The sequence below is a fragment of the Stegodyphus dumicola genome, chromosome 1 (genome assembly GCF_044657685.1).
Source record: "Stegodyphus dumicola isolate Sdum_Otavi_A_Nest chromosome 1, ASM4465768v1".
Taxonomy (NCBI): Eukaryota; Metazoa; Arthropoda; class Arachnida; order Araneae; family Eresidae; genus Stegodyphus; species Stegodyphus dumicola.
Window position 1 is genome coordinate 289,816,271 of NC_140768.1, and position 23,032 is coordinate 289,839,302.

Genomic DNA, 23,032 nt, shown 5'->3' on the forward strand with positions numbered 1-23,032 from the left:
TCCTTTAGTCTGTCCTTAAGTACAGATGTCATGCAAAAACATCGTTAAATTGCATTCGATAGCAGTCAAAATGGATATTTTCGTTGAAATATGGTATCCCAAATTTTTTGCGATTACAATATTTTCTTTTTACTTCGTACAAGGAAGTAAAAACTGATGCAAAATAAAAAAGTAGACACTGCTTGTTTAAATAAATTCACAAAATCAGCATTTTAGTTATAATAATTTTTACAATTTAGCCTGTGGCTTTTTTTGAAAACAAGAAAATTCAGCGAATTTGAAGTGCCTAAGAAGTGCTCATCTTTCTTCAAGAGCAACTTGTCTCTCAGTGTACTGAAATCTTTCATTTAAAACCGATGCCAAACATTGGTCTAATAAAGTTTGAATTTGCCCATTTATTGTTTTAAGTTCGAATGAAACTCTCACACATACTGTTTCAGCTGCATCTTACTAAACTAAATCAACAGAAAACTGATTATTCAAACATTTTATTAGAAATATAGCTGCATAGAAAAGTTACATTGGTCTAATAAATTACTAATAACTTTTAGGAAAATACAAGCTCAAATTTTTCAATCTTTGGCACATAAATATCTGAATAGACTTAAGTATAAAAATAAAAACAAAGAATTATTTATCCAATTACATCAATTATCAGAACTTGTCCTGCAATTAATATTAATAAAAAAACATGAATAAAAAAAGATACTGAAATGTGCATACACTTTCAAATATCTTGCAGTTAATGAAATTTTAAAACTACACTTAATTTATTGCTTTTATACAAAAAGTATATTTTTATATATAAAGTTTTAAAAAATACTAGTTTTTTCCCCCTCTTCTCTTTATACAGAAAATGCAACCTACAAATGGTTGTATATTATTGCATAGCTATTTTTAATACTGAGTTACTGATATAACAGTTTAAAAAAGAACACCTGCCAAAAATATGTTAGATGCAATTTTTTTAATTTTTGTCTGGATTTGAGACAAGATAAATTACGCTACCTTCTAAAAGCAACAAGAAACAAGTAACTGTATACTTGCATTTATCAAAAATTGATTAAGTATATCAAAACCAGTTTTTTTATATAAAAAAAACTTTATAAAAAACAGCAAAGGAATTCCTTATAGATCCATTTTCACTTGCAATTTCTCTTTCACTTCTTCCACAATTGATCTACTAATAACAACATCTTTAATTGGCTTATCTTCTGGTGTTGTTTTAACGTTTTCAATAGTGTTTACGACATCCATACCTTGGAGAACTTTACCAAAGACAACATGATGACCATCTAACCATGGTGTTGCAACAGTTGTAATAAAAAACTGACATCCATTTGTATTTTTACCTGAAACAAAAATAATATTATACAGTTTTAATGTTGCTAAAGTGGTACAGATCCTTAAAAGCCAACATTTATGTTAAAGCACATTTTACTACATTATTCAAAGTAAACACTTTAATACCCAGCCATTTATTTATATTGTAACTTTATGTAGATATCTCTCATTACTCTCCAAATTCTCAACTTCTGACCTCAAAGCTAAAGTTCACAATCAGCTTCTGACCAATTACTTGTATTGCTTGCTCACCAGTCTTGTCACTACTCATAATCACAGCTAGAACTCATTTTTTTTTTTTTCCAGCATTTACTACGATAAAACTTTTAGAACTATTTGTATTGTCATTTTCCTCTTCAGAACTACATTATATGAAAAATTGTCTGCAAAAATATCATTATTACTATGCACTAACAGGTTCTTCTTGCAACTATAATAAATTATGAAATTAAAGAAATTAACATCCTCATACATAGATTGGTACAGAACTTAGCTCTGTCAACTCAGATTACCTTTTAGCCTAAATTTTAATGTTTTTTTTTTTTTTTTTTTTTTTTTTTTTTTTTCTTCCTATTAGATCCAATACAACAGTTTAAAAGTAAATTTACAAAAAATTAAGAAACATATATTTTAATAAATTTGATTATACCTTCGAAAAGCTAAAAATATACTGAAATAAAATTTTACATGCATCTTCTCAAACTTTTAATTTATTAATCTGTAACACAAAGTAAATATTTATATTATTTCTAGTACAGTTACAATCTTGGAAGAATATAGACCATGATTACATATAAGGCAAACAGAATCATCTTTTTTGATTATTATCATTATTTTTACTTAATTCTAAACTCGGATCTTTTGGAATATTTTCGAAAAATTTATCAAGGATACCAACGTAACTGTGAAAATCTATAACTGAAACACACAAAAACTACTGACAATATCATGCTTAGTTATTTATAAAAGTTGATAAGAGAAAAATTTGTAACCACTTCCTGATTATGCACACCAATAGTTTTAACAATCATTAAAACTCAAGTTTTTGCTGTACTTTTGAATATAGAAGCAACAATGCCCCCTCGCACATCTGCATACCACATAAGTGAGTTATTCTCCATCAAGTGATAAGAATTACTGCTAAATCCTCTTTGATGCAGTGCAGAGTGCCATGTCTAACAGGCATTCTTGTAAGTGACAGCCATTACATAGATCATTTGTAATCTTAGCTGTGTTGCACCATGCACGACTGTATGAACTTCTGACACAACTGAAGCATTACTTATCAGTGAATATAGTTAACTACCCTGGTAAAAAAAAAGATCTGTCATCATTTAAAAAAAAAATCATGTCTTTATGTGCACTTCTGTGAAAATAGCATTGTGTTACATTCAGTACTTTCCGAATTACTAAATTTTTGCCTCTTCTGTTATGTTTGGATTATACAATATTTATAAGTACCCATGATATCAAGAGTACTGAAATGATTAATTTCAAACTTCATCTCATAATCTGATGTATAAGTGATATCAATTAAGCAAGAAATTTATTCCAGGCAAAACGATTAACTGATGTATTTAATTTTTTCAATCAGCAGATGTTGGGAATTATATTATAGAAACAAGAATAAAGATTTCACTCCATTAGCTTCTGTTCTTACAAAATATATTACAACAAAGACCAATATGTTTTTTTAACTATTAATAAGCATTCATATTGTCACAAAATATTTATTTAATGCTATTTAAAAAATGGAATTTGTTTTTGTATTGGTGAAATTTTTAAAATTCAGATTTTTTTAATAAGAAAGATTGCTTAGAGTTTCTCATGTAACAAAAATATGGAGAACAATAAAATATGAACATGAATTTATCTGCTTAACTTTATTTATTGAATAACTACTCATACTATTTTTAATGCATCCACCTACCACCGTAATATAGTAGTACTTCTTACAGCAACCACAAATATCTCTACAGAAGAATTAAAATCTTGTCTTAACCCCTTCATGCAAAACATCAGCAGGTTATCCAGCTCATTATCAGGTTTAAAAGTTTTCTCTTCTAAAAACTTCTGAATAGGTAGAGGTTTAAAGGTATACTAAATCTGGGCATATACCGATTTTTAAGTCTAACAAATCTGATACGGAATGACATCTTGATTAGTAAAAAATCTTTGCAACATGGTTGTTAACCCCTTGCTGAGACATGTTTATTGGAACTAACAAGGTCATGGAAAGATAAACTAGCAATACTACTGGCAAGTTCACGCATATATGTATTTGCCTAATGAGTGTTTATTATGTTAAATTTGTTTAAAAGAACTGAACACAATACTGTTTATATAGAGCAACAACTGAAGTATCATCCATAAGTTAATTATAATTGGAGCTAAAAAGTTAATGTATTTATATGTCATTACATATAAATAATCCAGAAAAGCTAACCATTATGTTGCCATAACTGGTATAGTGGTTAGTACTGTTGGCTTCCATATTGTTAGGCCCAGGTTTGAATCCCAGAGAAAGCTTGGATGTTTGTATGTATATGCTGTTTGTGCATGGGGCATTTAAAGTGCTGATAAGCCACAAGTTCGCTCACGAGATTTGGTTATAGATAGAGGAAGAGAGATAGAAGATCTTCAGAAACTTACTTAAAAAAGTCTGATGTGTACACCGCATCACTTCCTTGTACAGAATATTAAATTATACGCATTTTTTCCTGCATTCCAGTTAAACTTATTTCCTCAAATTTCATTACAGATATATCTTTGATTCAATTAATTCACTTCTCACTTCGTGGCAAGGCAAAAATACATAAAACCTCAAAATATCTTTATTAAAAATTGAAAAATATAAAATGCCAAATACAGTTAAAACATTTAAGAAAACAATTTTTACAATTAAAATTAGAGTTTGTACTCAAAAACAAGCAATTTGGCCAGCAGGCAAGAAGGCAAATTTTCCGGTGCATAAAACTGCAAGTTCACTTTTAGTCCCATTTGGCAAAATGACACTAAAGGTGCAGAAATAGATTTAATTCACATTCTGCCAAGTTTCAAATATAAACAAATATGGCTGCTATGGTTAAAAAAAAAATAGGCTTAGCCGCACTTAAACAACTTTTAAGTTGTTGATAATTCTACAACTATTGCATGCAGATTAACTAAAGGCACAAAAACCTTAACCGGAACATAACAACACAATTCAATCATCTTTAAAGAAAAAAATGGACAATTTACCCAACATATAAGAATAAAAAACTGAGCCCACGGAGCCGTGTAACAGAGTTGGTATATATATATTTCTTAACTTTAGGTGCGGCCGATTGCCACCAAAAAGGGAAGTACACAACTACATTTATAACTGTCCTATGTACAAAATTTCAATGTTCTGAGGTTTCTCGTTTTTGAGTTATACAATACATATGCACCTACGTACGTACAGACACAATGAAAAAATCTCTTCGTTAAACTGCATTCAATGGTGGTTAAAACTTAACCGAAAGATAAGAACAACATAATTCAATCATTTTAAAGCAAAAAATGCACAATTTACTATCATATAAGAATAAAAAAACTGAACTTACCAAGGCAAGTAACTAAGTGTGTGTGCATATATGGTGCTGCCGATTGCAACTAAAAAGGGAGGTGCACAACTACATTTTATAGCAGTCCTATATACAAAATTTCAACATTCTGGTGCTACTCAGTTTCGAGTCATGCGAGATACATGCATATGTACGTATGTAGACGCCACAAAAAAAATCTCTTTTGGAGCCATTTTAAATCAGTTTTCTAATTTGCCTGGGAAAAAGAATCCTTTCTGTCCTTACTTACAGATGATGTCACATAAAACCATAGTTAAATTGCATTTGATAACGGTCAAAATGGATACTTTCGTTGAAATACGACACCCAAAAATTTACATAAGTGCAATACTTTCTTTACTTTGTACAAAGAAGTAAATATCAGTGAACTGGAGAGTCTCTACATCACACACTGGCTATCTACTAAATACTTCACATCATATTTCTCTTTAGTGGTTTTGCAGCAAAATACTATTTTCTTGCAGAAATTTTACCAGTTTCTTCCATTGCTGGCAAATTCCTCAAGCACATATTTTAAAATTGAGTTTAAAACAAAAAATATCAAGATCGGTTTATAAAAGTCCATTAGAACTTGGAAAGTAACAAAAAGAACGAATATACGAAAATGGTGGCATTGCTTGACTGAAGGAATGTTACAAGCAGGAGTAGCCCAAATAATGATTATATGCATAGTTACCAGAGTTTTGCATAGTCTGAAAATTTTGCGATTTTTTATAAGGTGGTTGTGACAATATGTAAGTACCAAAGACCAATGGGTTCTACTATTCCAAATGAATGCATCGAGTTGCAGCAGAGTCGTAGCTAGGGTTTTCAGCGCCCAGGAACAACTGAAGATTTTGCGCCCCCTACTGCTTGCCAAGGATAGAAAACATTTAATTCTAAAATGTTGTAACATCAGTTTGGCGCCCCTTGGATTCTGCGCCCGGGGACAGATGCCCCCTTGCCCCCCTCTAGCTATGCCCCTGAGTTGCAGGTGTCCAGCCATTTAAAATAAATGAACAACATTGTGTTATTACTTACAATTATTTGAAGTAATCTTATATCAGAAAAGGTAAAGAGAAAAAATCGGATGCATTAAGCTGATTAATGTTTACGTTTACGGAGTGTGAACTGTTGCTATGCTTTCATTATACTTGCTACACTGTCTATATTTGAGGTTGTAAAATAATGAAGATATCCATATTTGCTTCTGATATTTTTACCAGTAAAAACTGGTTCTGATTGGAGTCGTAAAAAAATATTAATTTTTTTTCCTCTGCTCTGGCATGTTTAATCAAAAAGTTTATACCAACTGCTAACACACAAAAATACTAATTAGTATTTGAAAACACTGAAAAATATCAAGATGTTTGATTTAATTAATCTTTGTTTTGAAGCTGAGGATGGCAATGATTTGTAAATCAATTTAAAAGGAATCCTAAGTTTTAAGACCTATTTTAGAAAACGGGTAACAAGGTTATTTTTATACATTTAAAATTGTGAACATTCAGATTCCACTAACATATACAATAGGTGTTATAAGTCTTATCATTATGATTTAATTTTATGATATGCATTACAGTTTTGATGTTACTTATATGATATGATTCCGATTCAGAAGTCAAACAACAAAAATCAGCGTTAATTCACAAAATTTTCACAGGACTAGTTTCGATGGTTTTACCGAACCATCATCTTCAGCTGCAAAACCGCAAATGAACAAGATAGGAAATAATGTTTAGATAAGATAAGAAAGCCTGGACAAGAATAAGCAAGTGGCGCCATCTGTTGGCGAAACCAGAACTAAAACATAATTTCTCTAAAAGCCGAAGGCAAATTTGGATTGGAATTAGGATCGTTAACTAGAACAGAAAGATTTTTATGAATGTGAAATGCCTCTAGAAAATCCAGTTCTCCAATGGAAGATGTTTTTTGAATAATTTTGGCAGCAGAAAAATTGAAAGTGTGATTTTCGGACCAACAATGTTGAGCAACAGAAGACTTCTGTGTTTCCTTTTTTCTAACATATGCCTCATGTTCTTTGACGCGAAATTTTAAGGCTCTCTTAGTTTGGCCAATGTAAATTAAACCGCACTGGCAAGGAATCCTATAAATACCCCAGGAATTCATATCCGGAATGGGGTCCTTGAGTATAGAAGTTGGAATTTTATTGATGGGAGAGTAAACAACCCGAAAGTTAAATTTCTGCAAAATATGTGCAACTTTATAGCTAATTGATGGAAAGAAGGGAATGACAACAGAATTTTTATAATCTCCTAAAATAAGAGTGTGGCTTTTAGTGTGTTGAGATGAGAATTTTTTAACTGCTTGATTAATAATGTTGGGTGAAAAGCCCCTGTCAATAGCTATCGCTTTTAAATAATTTAGTTCTTCATCAAGGGCTAGTTTGGAGGAGCAAACTTGAAGAGCACGGAAAACATAGGAATAAAACGAAGCTAACTTTTGTTTAGTTGGATGACATGATTTAAAGTGTGGTGGAAGGCAAACCGATGAAGGTTTACGGTAAACTGTAGTACTGAAGTTGGATGTGTTACGTGTGACCAGAATGTCGAGAAACGGAAGAGAATTGCAAGTCTCAAGTTCAAAAGTGAACTGAATAGCAGGATCAATAGAATTCATTGTTGAAAGAACTCTATTTAAATCATCTTTATTACCTTCAAACAGGGTAAAAGTATCGTCTACGTAGCGGAACCATGCCGGGAAGTTTAAAGTTTCAAACAATTTTGATTCATAATAATGCATGTAGATATCAGCCAGGATGGGACTGAGGGGGCTTCCCATGGCTAATCCCTCAGTTTGCTTGTAATATTTATTTTGGAAAACAAAATATGTTTGTTTCAAACAGAGTTGAGTGAGAGAAATTAGCTCATCAATTTCGATGCAAGAGAAATGAAATTCGCGAAGTCTGGTTTCTAGACACCCTCCACTGGGACATTGGTGAATAATGATTTTACATCAAAAGAAACCATGAGTAAATTACGAGGAGAAATGTTTTTAACCTTTTTTACAAACTCTATTGAATTTTTTATGGTGTAAATGTTATTGTCTAATAGAGTGGAAAATCTAGAAACTAAATATTTAGCTAATGGATACGAGGCAGTACCTAAATTTGATAAGCTTATCCCATCTGTTGCGAATTGTGCCAGATTATATGCTCTTCCGAAAATTCATAAAAGTGGTATTCCTTTCCGCCCTATTCTATCAAATTTAGGTACTGCCTCGTATCCATTAGCTAAATATTTAGTTTCTAGATTTTCCACTCTATTAGACAATAACATTTACACCATAAAAAATTCAATAGAGTTTGTAAAAAAGGTTAAAAACATTTCTCCTCGTAATTTACTCATGGTTTCTTTTGATGTAAAATCATTATTCACCAATGTCCCAGTGGAGGGTGCATTAAGATGTCTAGAAACCAGACTTCGCGAATTTCATTTCTCTTGCATCGAAATTGATGAGCTAATTTCTCTCACTCAACTCTGTTTGAAACAAACACATTTTGTTTTCCAAAATAAATATTACAAGCAAACTGAGGGATTAGCCATGGGAAGCCCCCTCAGTCCCATCCTGGCTGATATCTACATGCATTATTATGAATCAAAATTGTTTGAAACTTTAAACTTCCCGGCATGGTTCCGCTACGTAGACGATACTTTTACCCTGTTTGAAGGTAATAAAGATGATTTAAATAGAGTTCTTTCAACAATGAATTCTATTGATCCTGCTATTCAGTTCACTTTTGAACTTGAGACTTGCAATTCTCTTCCGTTTCTCGACATTCTGGTCACACGTAACACATCCAACTTCAGTACTACAGTTTACCGTAAACCTTCATCGGTTTGCCTTCCACCACACTTTAAATCATGTCATCCAACTAAACAAAAGTTAGCTTCATTTTATTCCTATGTTTTCCGTGCTCTTCAAGTTTGCTCCTCCAAACTAGCCCTTGATGAAGAACTAAATTATTTAAAAGCGATAGCTATTGACAGGGGCTTTTCACCCAACATTATTAATCAAGCAGTTAAAAAATTCTCATCTCAACACACTAAAAGCCACACTCTTATTTTAGGAGATTATAAAAATTCTGTTGTCATTCCCTTCTTTCCATCAATTAGCTATAAAGTTGCACATATTTTGCAGAAATTTAACTTTCGGGTTGTTTACTCTCCCATCAATAAAATTCCAACTTCTATACTCAAGGACCCCATTCCGGATATGAATTCCTGGGGTATTTATAGGATTCCTTGCCAGTGCGGTTTAATTTACATTGGCCAAACTAAGAGAGCCTTAAAATTTCGCGTCAAAGAACATGAGGCATATGTTAGAAAAAAGGAAACACAGAAGTCTTCTGTTGCTCAACATTGTTGGTCCGAAAATCACACTTTCAATTTTTCTGCTGCCAAAATTATTCAAAAAACATCTTCCATTGGAGAACTGGATTTTCTAGAGGCATTTCACATTCATAAAAATCTTTCTGTTCTAGTTAACGATCCTAATTCCAATCCAAATTTGCCTTCGGCTTTTAGAGAAATTATGTTTTAGTTCTGGTTTCGCCAACAGATGGTGCCACTTGCTTATTCTTGTCCAGGCTTTCTTATCTTATCTAAACATTATTTCCTATCTTGTTCATTTGCGGTTTTGCAGCTGAAGATGATGGTTCGGTAAAACCATCGAAACTAGTCCTGTGAAAATTTTGTGAATTAACGCTGATTTTTGTTGTTTGACTTCTGAATCAGTATTTATTCGGCGTGTTATTGTGTCTTAATTATGATATGATTCATTAGAGAACTGGGGCTAATTAGCATTCTATAAACTATTAATTATTTACAGACAAATTTGTAGACATAAAAATAAAACTGGCACACAGAATATTAAGACACACATATATTCAAAATGTTTTATAAGTAAAAATAATGTAACTATCTAAAATATTTAAGCTCATGTTTGCATAAAATTTAATGTTTTATTACACCCATTTCTTTCTTTGAATTTTTAAACTTACCATTTTTTTTAATTTGATTCTCAAACATTTTTTATATTAAAAAGACAGAAAATCAGTTTTAAAAAAGTCTGAATTTTAGCTTACCAGCATTAGCCATACTAAGGATTCCTGGCCCTGTATGCTTTAACTCAAAATTTTCATCAGGGAAATATTTTTCTCCAGTTATGGAAATTGAACCAGATCCATCCATCGATACAACATCACCTCCTACAAAAGGAAAGTAAATTAGATATAATAAATTATTTTATAAGCCAGTAAAAATTAATCATAACATGTAAAATTGAGATTTAAGAATTAAGTTTTATTTATTTTTCAGATGACAATTTTGAATAATTCTGTAATTCACAATGGTGGTGGAACCACATCCTAAAATAAAATTTTTTCATCCTTATTGAGATATATTCTCCAATATGAGAAGCTGCACTAAGGTTCACAGACTTGTTTTTAAAATATTTAGCATACATCATAGCGCTCTTTACCTTTGAAAAGATCTGGTTTTTGATTTATTTTTGATAGTTTAATATTTTATTTTTTGGTTTCCTTTACAATCTAAACATTAATCCTAATATTGCTCCAACTCAACTGCCTACTTATTCAGCTTTGTTTTGCTCCCAACATAGATATTAATTGCCCCCAAAATTCCTAGAATTTTACATAAAATCTTAAATAATGAGTACTACTCTTATATGCACCCTCAGGTTGCCAATGCAGCAATATGTGTTGTGCGCTGGTTTCTGGCATGATTGAGTGTTCTGCGATGGTTTTGGCGGCGATATTGGTTTCTACAGCAACTCTTCTTATGTGGAAACTTGGATTCCAATTGCAGGTGTCCAGCCATTTAAAATAAATGAACAACATTGTGTTATTACTTACAATTATTTGAAGTAATCTTATATCAGAAAAGGTAAAGAGAAAAAATCGGATGCATTAAGCTGATTAATGTTTATGTTTACGGAGTGTGAACTGTTGCTATGCTTTCATTATACTTGCTACACTGTCTATATTTGAGGTTGTAAAATAATGAAGATATCCATATTTGCTTCTGATATTTTTACCAGTAAAAACTGGTTCTGATTGGAGTCGTAAAAAAATATTAATTTTTTTTCCTCTGCTCTGGCATGTTTAATCAAAAAGTTTATACCAACTGCTAACACACAAAAATACTAATTAGTATTTGAAAACACTGAAAAATATCAAGATGTTTGATTTAATTAATCTTTGTTTTGAAGCTGAGGATGGCAATGATTTGTAAAGCAATTTAAAAAGAATTCTAAGTTTTAAGACCTATTTTAGAAAACAGGTTGCTAGTTGGTTCGTGTGGTGTGTGTGGTATTTAAGTGATTTATGTATGCTGGACTTTGTATACTCTGCGTCTCAGAATATGGGAGGGAAAGATAAAGTGGTGGAAGTTGATAAAATTCGGCAAAGGGAAATATCATGGCCATCCTGTTGAGGGGCAGTGGGTATTTGGAGGTATGGAAAGAGGGTCTGGGATGTTATTTATGGTGGCTGTGCATGATAGAAGTCAGGAAACTCTGCTGCAGTGTATTAAAGAGTGGATTGAGCCTGGTACAACTATTTTTTCTGATGGCTGGAAATCCTACAAGGATTTAGGAAAGAAGGTTTTGAACATTTATTTGTGAAAGATAATATCAATCTTGTGGATAGTGAGTCTGGCTGTCATATAAATATGATAGTGATTACGTGGCAGCATGTTAAAGGTGGCATGAAACTGGCATTTCTGCTGTTCAAAGAAGCATTCATTTATGGTAAGTGTATTTTATTTTATTCTTGGTCTTTTTTTGTAGAATGTTATGTTCATTGTTTTTTTAATATGAATTTCTGTCGTTATTGTTGTTTTTTCTAATTGTTTGAAATTTATTTTAGTTAATTTTGTTGATTAGTGCGCAATGCCTAGATTGTGCAATTCGCAGATTTTTTTTTAAGTTGAAACAGAACGCTGTGTACACGGTATTCTTGAAACTTATTGTTACGTTAATTTATTAAAGTGAAGTGTGCGTAGTTCATAAATTCCTTCGCTGCCTAGATTGTGTAATTTATAGACTTTTTTTCAAGTTAAAACATATCGCTGAGTACATGGATTCTTTTGAAATATTTTTGGTTAGAAACTTTAAGTTTTGCCATCTAAATTTTTTGTTTTTGTTTCGGACTTTCAAGCTTAAATTGTGTGTTCAAAACATGATTTTTGCATTTTAGGCTTAAAGTTCGAAATGTAGACAAAAAATTTAGGTAGTCGCCAACTGAAGGCGTATGTATATGAAAGTAGTTCTAAATAATGTAACCATTTATTTTTATACTTTATATTGACATTTCCTTATATTTTGTACAACATATTCAGTACTATTTGTAAACTTTCCTGAACTTCTTTTGTAAATCAAAATCTTCTTTTCAGTTATATTTTTATTTTAAAGAAGATGAAATTACAGAAGCTAATTTAAGGTAAGCAAGGACAATGCAAGGCAATTATGTTACAAGATGGCAAAAACTGCTGCATAGCAAAAACATTCATTACCCAAGTTTGTGAGCAATCAAGTCTTTTCATGTTCAGACATTTGATGAAATTGTTAAATACATGTCATAAAATAATCTGGCAGCTTCTTAAAATTTGTGAATATTCTGACTATGATTTCTCAGGATGATTTCATGCTCTTTTACAACATTTTCTTCACTGTGCTGATTAAGAGATGCATAGAATTATCATCAACGTAGCAAATTTTATCACACGACTAATTTCCAAGATTATTTTCGTGAATGCTGCAGAATTTTCCCAAGATTTTGTAGTTTTCACATTTTTCCTCAAATTTCAAATATATCTATAAATTTCAAACTCTTTCCGATTATTTTAACATTTTATTATGATTTTTATGTTGGATTATTTTTATTTAAAAATAATTTCTTATGGTATATATATTTTTTTTATTAAACAGATTGAACAAGCACACAATCATAAGTATAATTTTTGATTAAGCAGAATTTCTGCAAAATGCACTGCAAAATAATTCTATACCAAAATCAAATCTGTACTCTGTATTACCCTAAGGTTTGCCGAGTTCCTAAAATATGAGAAAAAGCCATTCTCACTGTTACATAAAATTGCCTGTGAATGCTGAATAATTCCAATATCCAATTTATTTTTTTAATTCTATTTAATAAAGAAAGTCTGCATGTATAATAAAAAAGCAACATCCCATACTTAAAATAATACTGTTTACCGACTGGTACCTGCTGATACGCCACCAATTAAACCACAAATTAAACCACCAATGATTCTGTTTCACTGTGTGTATTGTGGCAACCCTAGGAGCTATTCTGGAATTTTTTTCCCTTTTTTTTGGGGGGGGAAGAGGGCTGATGGAGAGTAGAAATGGCTTCTCTTTTATTTCAGTGTCAACTATTCTTATTTTCAACATCCAACCAATTGGAACAAGCGCATATATGCAGTGCACTTTTTTTTTAATTCTTTTCCCATGGAAAATTTGTTCATCTCACGCTTAGATATTTTGAAATAATGTTAATTTCTATTGCATTCTGCATCATCCATTTCCTAGATATGCCAAAAAAATGGAGCAGTAAAGATCCATTACTTCAAGCATACTATGGTAATTTGCAAAAACATCACAAGTGTTCCAACTTTTATGCAATGAAATTATATATAATAAAAGATTGGTAGAAATACAATGTTAACAATAACTAACAAAGCATTAAAAAATAAGAACTGAAAATTGGTTTGAGATAAGTCACTTTTTGTTTTATTAAATATAATTCGTATACAGGCACAGACAAATTACAGATAGCAAAAGTATTTGATGCCATTTTGAATGCATTTGTTAAGCAATATATGCCAGATATCAAAACATGAATTACGATATTTTGATATTAAAAATACATTTCATTGCTGAAAGACATCAACAGCTTACTGACTGTATATGGACAAGCAGCAATTAATAGCCCAGTGCTAAACAATAATCACAAACTTCAGTTCATTCAGTAATAATGAAGTACCAACAGCTATTTGATGAGAAAATAACCGAGGACAAAATTAACAGTGTTACCAGTTTCTCAAAAATGTACTTGTACAAAAGAAAAGAATTAAATTTAACTTACTACATGATACATTCCTAAATGTGTGTAATCGAGGGATGTTATTAAAAATAAACTTTAAAAAATGGAAAATGAGTTTTAAAAAGTGCAGTTTTTCCCCAATAAGTACTATTTAAAAAAATTTTCTGCCAAATTCTTTGGGGGGGGGGGGAATTGCTGGATTTAGCATTAAAACTGGTAACATTGAGCAGAGTTGTACTTAAAACTCTTTCTTCAAGTGAACGTAGGTGACAAAAAAAAAGGGTTCCTGACAGAAGCCTGTTCCCGAGTATTAAAATGAAATGTTTATAACCTTATGTTACTGTTTAATTTTAATAGCCATCCTTCCAAATCCTTGATCACAAAATTTTTTTACAAGAACATTAGGGAAAGTTTTCTGAATTTTTACTACAGTCAAAAGTCGTTAATTCGGACACCCATAATTCGGAATGATCTATAATCCGGACCTCAAAACTAAAAACTTTCTGCGCATGCGCCGCGTTGACACATGCGCATAGGCGTTTACGCCTGCGCGTAAGACCTTTCACGACTGCGCATATGAGTGTGCGCAAGTGCAGAATACGTTTTCGCGTGCACATTTTATGTATAATGGACGTATTTAGCTTATACGTCCATTATACATAAAACGCGCACGCGAATTAAAATTATCTAATTATCTATTTCAGTTAATGTTGATGATTGCGTTGTTCCTTAATTTTCAAATTGGATCCGGCTTATTATTTTTTGCAGACTGTAAGAGCAATTTTATAAAAGTAAGCTTAAACTTTCGATTATATCAAATAGAATTTCCGATATATATTTGTTAATACGTAAAGGATCTAAAGCGAAAGTACATTTTGAAATCTGTTTATCAATTTCACGCTGCTCGGCGGGGGAACGCGCGGGGGGCGCGTAATGAATTGGAAGTTGATCTGTCAGCACTATCCTTATCTTCAGCACAGATGTTTTTATTTTATTTGGCTTATAATTCCTTACCAAATGTAGTATTTCATCTCGATATGCTCTGTCTTTGATATGATTTAAAACAAGTTTCTCGTCATTATAATTCGCTTCCGATAGCGAAGAAAGTGACAGAGGTTATTGAAAACGAAAAAATTTTGATTGACAAATTAGTCGGTGTTCTCGACACAGCAATTATAGGACTTGAATAGCAGAACTTTGTAACTGAACAAGAAATTATGTCTGTTTAATAGAATTAAAGAGAAAGTATTATCACATGAAACGATGCAAAACTTAAACAACTTACATTGAAAGAAATGTTTAATAAAGTAAACAAATAAATATTGAGCTTTTTCTTTTTGCAGATTTTGATACCCTTTAGATCATAATTGTTCTTTATTTCAGAAATTATGGTTTCATATTTTTAATTTTAGAATTTCTGCATGCCATCTTACGAGATTTAAACTGATGATCTATAATCCGGAAAAATCGATAATCCGGAATTGCCGAAGTCCCGACGAGTCCGGATTAACGACTTTTGACTGTACTTGCACTACAACACGGCTGCAAATTTTACATTTTTTTCCAACTTTAAACATTACTAAATAAATTATCAGCTTCAACAGACATTTAACCATTTTTGATTAAATGGCCATTTTTTAAAAAAAATTGTTTAAACAGGCACTATAATTTATAATCTGGCATTTTAATTGAAAGCTGAATCATTTCACCAAGTTCATAACAACATTTAAGGCACAAACACTATTTTTTCCTATCACCTAATTTTAAAATAATATACATAAATAAAATTAGTTAACATAAGTAGTAAACTTTTAACACTTCCACAAACTTTTGGATATCACTTTATACTTTTATAAAAAGTTTTTTTTTTTTTTTATTTATTTATTTATTTTTATCTTACACTTTTCATACTAATTATGAAAAATTCAAAACTTGCCCTATTCTCATTCCTTGCCCCAAAGTCTGTTTTCTTTCTTTTCATTAAAGAAGTTACTTTTTATTAAAAAAAAAAAAAAAAAATTTAGCTGATCTTTAGAATATGGTAACTGGTAGTTTAGCGACATTTTGGAGGCGATAAAGGTTACTACCTGGGACTTTGGTAATAATGTGAGCAGTACTCAGTTCCGATTACGCATTATTTTGTGTGAGGGAAATGAGAGATCATGGGATATGACATGTGATATTAACGAACGAATTACGGTTCTTTAATCGGAAAAGGGGGGAAATCGGGAAAAAATCTGGAAATTTTGTATTTGGCTTTATTCTGTGTTGTGTGAAACAGTGTTCGTTAATTTTTGGATCCCATGGCCCTAACTAAAGTGAATTCGAAATGGGTATTTAGTGAGACATTTTTAGAATAATAATGCCTGCAATATTAAATAAACACTAATGATATCAACTTAATAGTAATAAGTGTTTCTTTAAGGTTGTGCGAGATAGAAGTAAAGATGTTTTATTAAGTTATTTATTTTACCTGGTACCTTGCTGTGAATTATAAGTATGATTTTAAAGATCCTGAAACAGAAATAAGAAAAGTTTATCGGACACGTAATCAAGATTCTGAAGAAGATTAGGTAAGTTAGTATTTTTAATTATTTGAGGATATTTTTATGCATTGTTCTAAATGTAAGGTGGAAGTAAAGTAATTTGATATTACTGGGAAAATTGTTATTAGCAATGATTTAGTTTAGTAATTAGGATTGTAAGCTAATTTTTATTAATTTAATGTATGTGCTTATTTATATTTTAACTAGTGTTTTTGAATTTAATTATATTTTAATTAAATGATAGTTATTTTGTGAATTTTATGTTTGTAGGAATTTGGTATACGTTTTAGTTGAAGTAAACGTGCATGGAAATAATTTAAATATTTGACACTAAGTATTTGTAATGTTTGTGGTATGAATTCGTTGGTGACGTTTATAATATAATAGATAATTTAGAGGTAAAAGTTTTTGGATATTTTATTTATTTTATGAGTGGAAATGTTCATATTTGGAAAGGGTATATACTTTTTCGTTATTAGGTAATTTCATATATGTTCTTTTTAACGGGTTTAAAGATTCAGAAAATTGTCATGCATTTTCGTGAAATTTTTCTAATTTATGAGAAAAAAGGAGTGTACATGGATATGGTGAAGAGTGTGCGCAATATCATTTTTGTGCAATTCCGGGATTTTTTTTAAGTTAAAATAAGTCGACGTGTACATGGTTTAGTGATATTTTAATTAAATGATAGTTATTTTGTGAATTTTATGTTTGTAGGCATTTGGTATACGTTTTAGTTGAAGTAAACGTGCATGGAAATAATTTAAATATTTGACACTAAGTATTTGTAATGTTTGCGGTATGAATTCGTTGGTGACGTTTATAATATAATAGATGATTTAGAGGTAAAAGTTTTTGGATATTTTATTTATTTTATATGTGGAAATGTTCATATTTGGAAAGGGGTATATACTTTTTTGCGATCAGGTAATTTTATATATGTTCTTTTTACCGGGTTTAAAGATTCAGAAAATTGTCATGTATTTTCGTGAAATTTTTCTAATTTATGAGAAAAAAGCAGTGTACATGGATATAGTGAAGAGTGTGAGCAATGCCATTTTTGTGTAATTCTGGGATGTTTTTTAAGTAAAAATAAGTCGACGTGTACATGGTTTATGTGTATGTGTTATTGTGAAAAACGCGTAAGGAGTATGGTATTGTGCACTTTTTCCCAATTTTGCAGTGAATATTTGTCATGATTAAGCAGTTTTGTTAGATAAAATTTCCAGCATAAGTGTAATTCGGCTAGTAGATTGTTGGAAGAAGTGTTCAGTAGATAAAAAGAAAAGAAACATGTCTTTACTTCATGAAGACAAAATGGCGGCGGGAAAAAAAAATTAGAGGGTTGCTCTAGGAGAGTTGGTCGCCAAATTTTCGCCAAAAAATCGCCATGTTATCATAATGTAAAGATCAACCATTAATTTTAGCTGGTGTTCTTTCTATTGCTGCTTATGAAGATCAAATTAAATATTTTATTAAAAAAGTACAATGAATTTTTCTTTGATTTTTCAATCAGATTATATTTAAATGTATAAAAATTTTTAAAAACTCCGAAGTTTAAGCAAATTAATTTTGTTGTTTAAATATATTATGCAACATAACCAAAATCTATACCTTGAATCATAAAGTCTTTAATAACTCTGTGAAATTTTGAACCTTCATACTTCTTTCCTTGGTATCCATTACCAGCAAAAGCAATGAAATTATTTACAGTCTTGGGTACAACTTTCCCAAAAAGTCCAATTACAATAGTACCAAGTTTGTTTCCATCAGAAGTGATATCAAAATATACTTTATGGGTAACATCAACTTGTTTACCCTAGAAAGAGAAAAGCAACTCATAAAACTATCAAAAATTATAATGCAATACATTTTGCTATTAGAAAATAGATTTATGCATATGTAAAGTATAAAAAAGTCATCAAATCAATATTCTTTACATTAAAATTTTATTTTCGTTTTCTTATTTCTGTACAAAAATATTAATTTTTTCACTACACGATAGTAGAACTCTCACATCCATGATTAATTAATTCATTCTAGGACATAACTGTGGGTAGCAATGAATGCTATAAAATAGACTTGCCCTATCCATGCAACATACATAAAATTTGGTACATAAAGTTTGGAGTACAGTTCATAAATTTGGTACAGTAAGATGTTATAAATTAGTACTAATAAAACATGCTGTACATGCACTATTATCATTTTATATACTGCATAATTTATAAAAATTACAAAATTTGTTCTCTTAAAGTCACTTAATGGATAAGACATTATGGCTTCTCTCAAGTTTTAGAAGCACTAACAGCATCACAACTCTTATGCTTGAACCCTACAAACGCAAAAATAAAAAATTTCCGAGTACTAAACTGTGACAAAATATTGCTAATGAGAACACATATGTGGAAGGAGAGTCTGATATTTTGACCACTGATAGCCGGGATCCTCTGCTGATATTCTTATAGCTAAAGATGAATTTTGCAAATTGCTATTCTTAGGACTGACCTGTAATCTGAAAGCATAGATGAAGTTCTGAAGATGACCTTCTGACAATGCCCATTAATTAAATTGACATCAATTTCTGTACATAAAAATTATCTGTATTGCAAATGAATAATACTTTTCTGAAGTCTCAATTTAAATCATTGCTAAGCAAAGTCTACTTGAAGGAATCTCTATGTATTTGACAACCACCTTATTTGCCAAATTACAGTACTTATTGATTCTGAAATCTATATAAATAAACTACTGTAGTATCTATTCTAAAAACATTACATAGAAGTATTACAGAAGTATACTTATAGAATTTTTTATTTTATTTATAGAATATCAAGTATTTCTCTATTCTGAAAACATTATACAGTATTTTATATTCACAAGTCTTATGACAAGCGTTACATTACAACATAAGGAAAAAATTGTAAAAAAAAAAAAAAATCATTTAGGGATTTAAATGTACAGCAATTGTTTGAAAATAAAATTACTCTAATAAATAAAATCACTTTGCAAATAGGACACATAATATTCAGATTATGAAAATTAATCCATTTATATTTTGTTATTGATTTAGATATAAAATACACATAAAATCAACATAATATAAATGTTATAAAAAATTAGAAATAGCCAAAATTCAGTTTAGAATGGTCTATGCTGGAGTTCTGCCTAATTTAAAAGTTCAAGTTGATGAGTTTTTGTATATCAATCAGTAATAAATTAATACATAGTTCATATTACTTTCTCAGTATTTGTTAGTAATTAATTGTTATACAACACTGGGAGCAGGACAGCTTCTGTCCTAAGGTACATTGCCAATCGGAATTAGTGCCGCCCCATCCACTGACAGGAGGCAGTTTTTCTAATATTACTCTAACTGCATGTCTAAATAATATTGACAACTTTATAATGATAGGTACTCATTCTCCCCCCCCTTTTCTGATCATTAATTTTCATTGAATTCTTGAAAATTTTTTTATTTCCCACATTAATTCTACCTTCCATATTAGTTCAAAACTAAAAAAATTAGACTTACCAAAAATTGGGCATTGTTTGGTATTTTATTGTTAAGACGATTTTTTAAGCTAATTTTTAAAGCATGCAGGTATCTGTTACGTATTTGTGGAGGCCATTTCTTCCAGTCTGATGATCTCTGCAGATAAACAATTTTTATTTTCATTCAGAACTGGAAATAAGTTGAAAAAATTTAATACAAACCATCAAGAATTTCCGCCATTTTTAAATTACAAAACTAACTTTTAAAATTCCCCCCCTTTTTTTTTTAAGATTCTACATACGCATACTTATAAATTAAGACAGATAAAACTTGGCTAAATCAATGAAACATGTATATAAATGATAAATATACTTCTTAAGAAATATAAAAATCAAAATATATACCATATATAATCAGTAAATTAAAACTAGCTAAATATCCTGAAATTATTTTGCAGTGAATAATACACTTTTTTTTTTCATACACATAAAAAAATATTTTGTTCAGTAAAAGAAGAAAACTGTTCCTTTTTTAACTGCTCCTCTTTTAACTGCATTCTTGAAATCTATATCTAAATAAAGCAGTTAAAAAAAAAAAAAAAAAAAAAAAAGACTTAAAATTTGCAAAATACTCGTGAAGCTAACAATAAGCTTTGTTTAATAAGCTCAGTTAATTAGTTAATGTTAAAACTTCAATATATATTTTAATAGCATTCAATCAGGATTTCTAACTAAATAATTTTATATGCAATGAATATACCATGATAATAATAATAAATAATCAAATACAAATTTGCACCGACCGAGTAGTCAAGATTACTAAAACTGGACAAGTTATTTTCCCACCCCGACTAAATATATTTTAGAGATTTACGAGCAAAGGATTACTGAGTAATTTAAGGCAACATAAAATCAAGAGCAATAAAAAATGAAATATTAAATTTTAAGTTGTACATTTATATGCATTTAAATTGACAAATCAAGCGGGTGTTATATCTGAAAATCTTCCTATTACTATGCCAAATGACTTACAATATCTTAAAAATTGCAAGTATTACCAGTGGAAGTTAAATGATAAAAATGCTTTATAGACATAAATATTAAAAATAAGACCTTTAAACATTATTTACAGAGGGCGCCACTATTTGGGCGGTGGTCTAGACTTTGCCAAAATATTTTTTACACGAAGAAAAGCATATTCACATTTTTAGAATCATGTAACTCAAAACTATAACACATACGTTAGACAACTGCAATGTAAAGATAAATAAAAACACTGAAACAAAAAAAAAAAAAAGTCAAAAGCAAGAAACTATTACCTTTGCATAGGAAAAGGCGACAACTATTATAAGTATAGTTAAACATGGCAGATAATTCATTTTGAATGAATAGGAAATTAAGTAGCTTTGCCTACTAAAGCCGGGTGAACTATAATTTAGAAATTTCAGATCAGAGAAAATGGTTCATCCACTCAGAAAGAACTTGATATGGGTCAGTGACACGACGCTTAACGTTGCCAGATCATTTAAGATGGTTACTAGTGCTGCACCCTTCTGGATAAGAGGGGAAAAGTAAAAATGGGTTTGTAATGAATTTGGCAACTTAATAAGGGCTTTTTTATAAGTACACAGCGTTTTGATAAAATGAACGATGTATTCCTTTCGTTTTATTGCTTATTTACAGAGGTATTCCATGAAATATTTCTCTTTATTATTTTGAAACATTCCATCACTTTTTTCTTTAAAGTACGTCTTTCAAAAAGGTCTTTTAAAAACCATTTTCAATCATACAAAACACATATACGTAGCGTATTCGGAAACTAAGTACCGTTTCCTTCTAGCGCCCTCGCAGCGCTGTGGTAGGCGTTCTGCGCATGCGCACTAGTCTTTCTTGTTCACTGACTTTCAACTCTCGCCATTTTGGTTTCTGTATGTTGTGTTTTCAGTTTGCTGTGCATATTCAAAATGTTTAAGTTCAATTAGTTCAATTGTCAATTAGTTCTCCCGTTGACTGTGAGATTCGTTCCGCGATTAAATTTTTGAACGCGAGGAATGTTAAACTGGCCGAAATTTATGGTCAAGTGACAGAAGTTTACGGTGAACACGCGATAAGTGATGGAATGATGAGAAAGTGGGTAAGAATGTTTAATGTGTAGTGGCCCAGTTAGTGCATGAGAAATAATTATTTTTTATTTCATATATTTGTTCATATATTTAATTATTTTATAAAATTAACTTTAATATTTTGTTAATATTCATATTTATATTTCTTTTATGCTGAATGGCAATAAGTAGTTCATATTTATATTTAAATTTCTTTATGCTGAATGGCAACTAGTTCTAGCTCTGATTCATGATTGCGAGGTTTTGGTTTCAAAACGTTGCTCGTAGCGTCGCATTTCGATAGCTGGAAAATAAAATGCAATAACTTAGCTATTTGTTTATAATTCATGCTGTTACTAGTCATAAATTAATTTTAAACATTAGTAGCCAAGGCTACAAATGCAGGTCGAACAAATGTCCACGCCGAAGCTCGGAGTGGTCGGCCTTCTGTTGTCACCGATGATTTGATAAGGAAAGTTGATGAAGCAATTCATGAGAACAGACGCTTCACAATGACAACTCTTTCAGAGGCATTTCCACAAATTTCACGTACTGTTTTGTTCGAAATTGTGTCTGACCGCTTGAATTATCGCAAACTGTGTTCCCGTTGAGTTCCAAAAATGCTCACTGATGTTCACAAAACAAAGCGACTTGATAGTGCCCTGACATTTCTCACGTGGTACAGTGATGAGGGAGAAAACTTTTTAAACCAAATTGTGACAGGTGATGAAATTTGGGTGTGTCATTTCACACCAGAATCGAAACAACAATCGATGGAGTGGAGACATACTCATTCTCCGAAAAAACAAAAGTTCAAAGTGACAATGTCATCACAAAAAAATCATGTGCACT

At 30.8% G+C, this 23,032-nt stretch overlaps 1 protein-coding gene across 3 annotated transcripts; it reads right to left on the reverse strand.

Moving 5' to 3' along the window:
• Window positions 1-472: 472 nt before the first annotated feature.
• LOC118182345 (peptidyl-prolyl cis-trans isomerase B-like) lies at window positions 473-21,584 on the reverse strand. 3 transcript variants are annotated; one of them, XM_035351676.2, is made up of 5 exons: window positions 21,398-21,584; window positions 20,119-20,235; window positions 18,198-18,402; window positions 10,039-10,161; window positions 473-1,352 (listed from the first exon to the last, which is right to left on the reverse strand). In XM_035351676.2, exons 1-5 carry the CDS (start codon window positions 21,455-21,457, stop codon window positions 1,129-1,131), a joined length of 729 nt encoding a protein of 242 aa, XP_035207567.1. In that variant the 5' UTR covers window positions 21,458-21,584; the 3' UTR covers window positions 473-1,128. The 3 variants fall into 3 exon arrangements, with proteins under 3 accessions (XP_035207567.1, XP_035207568.1, XP_035207569.1); XM_035351677.2 differs by having other exon boundaries at window positions 20,119-20,268; window positions 21,398-21,534; XM_035351678.2 differs by lacking the exon at window positions 20,119-20,235 and having other exon boundaries at window positions 21,398-21,581.
• Between the last annotated feature and the right edge of the window lie 1,448 nt (window positions 21,585-23,032).

What these genes read in the sequence shown, in the direction of transcription:
- LOC118182345 (XM_035351676.2), bottom strand. Translation starts at nt 21,457, where the DNA reads ATGAATTATCTGCCATGTTTAACTATACTTATAATAGTTGTCGCCTTT. An exon ending in TCGCCTTTTCCTATGCAAAG is followed by an intron (nt 20,236 to 21,397) that starts GTAATAGTTTCT and finishes GTTTATCTGCAG; the next exon opens with AGATCATCAGACTGGAAGAA. An exon ending in CCTTAGTATGGCTAATGCTG is followed by an intron (nt 1,353 to 10,038) that starts GTAAGCTAAAAT and finishes TTTTTGTTTCAG; the next exon opens with GTAAAAATACAAATGGATGT.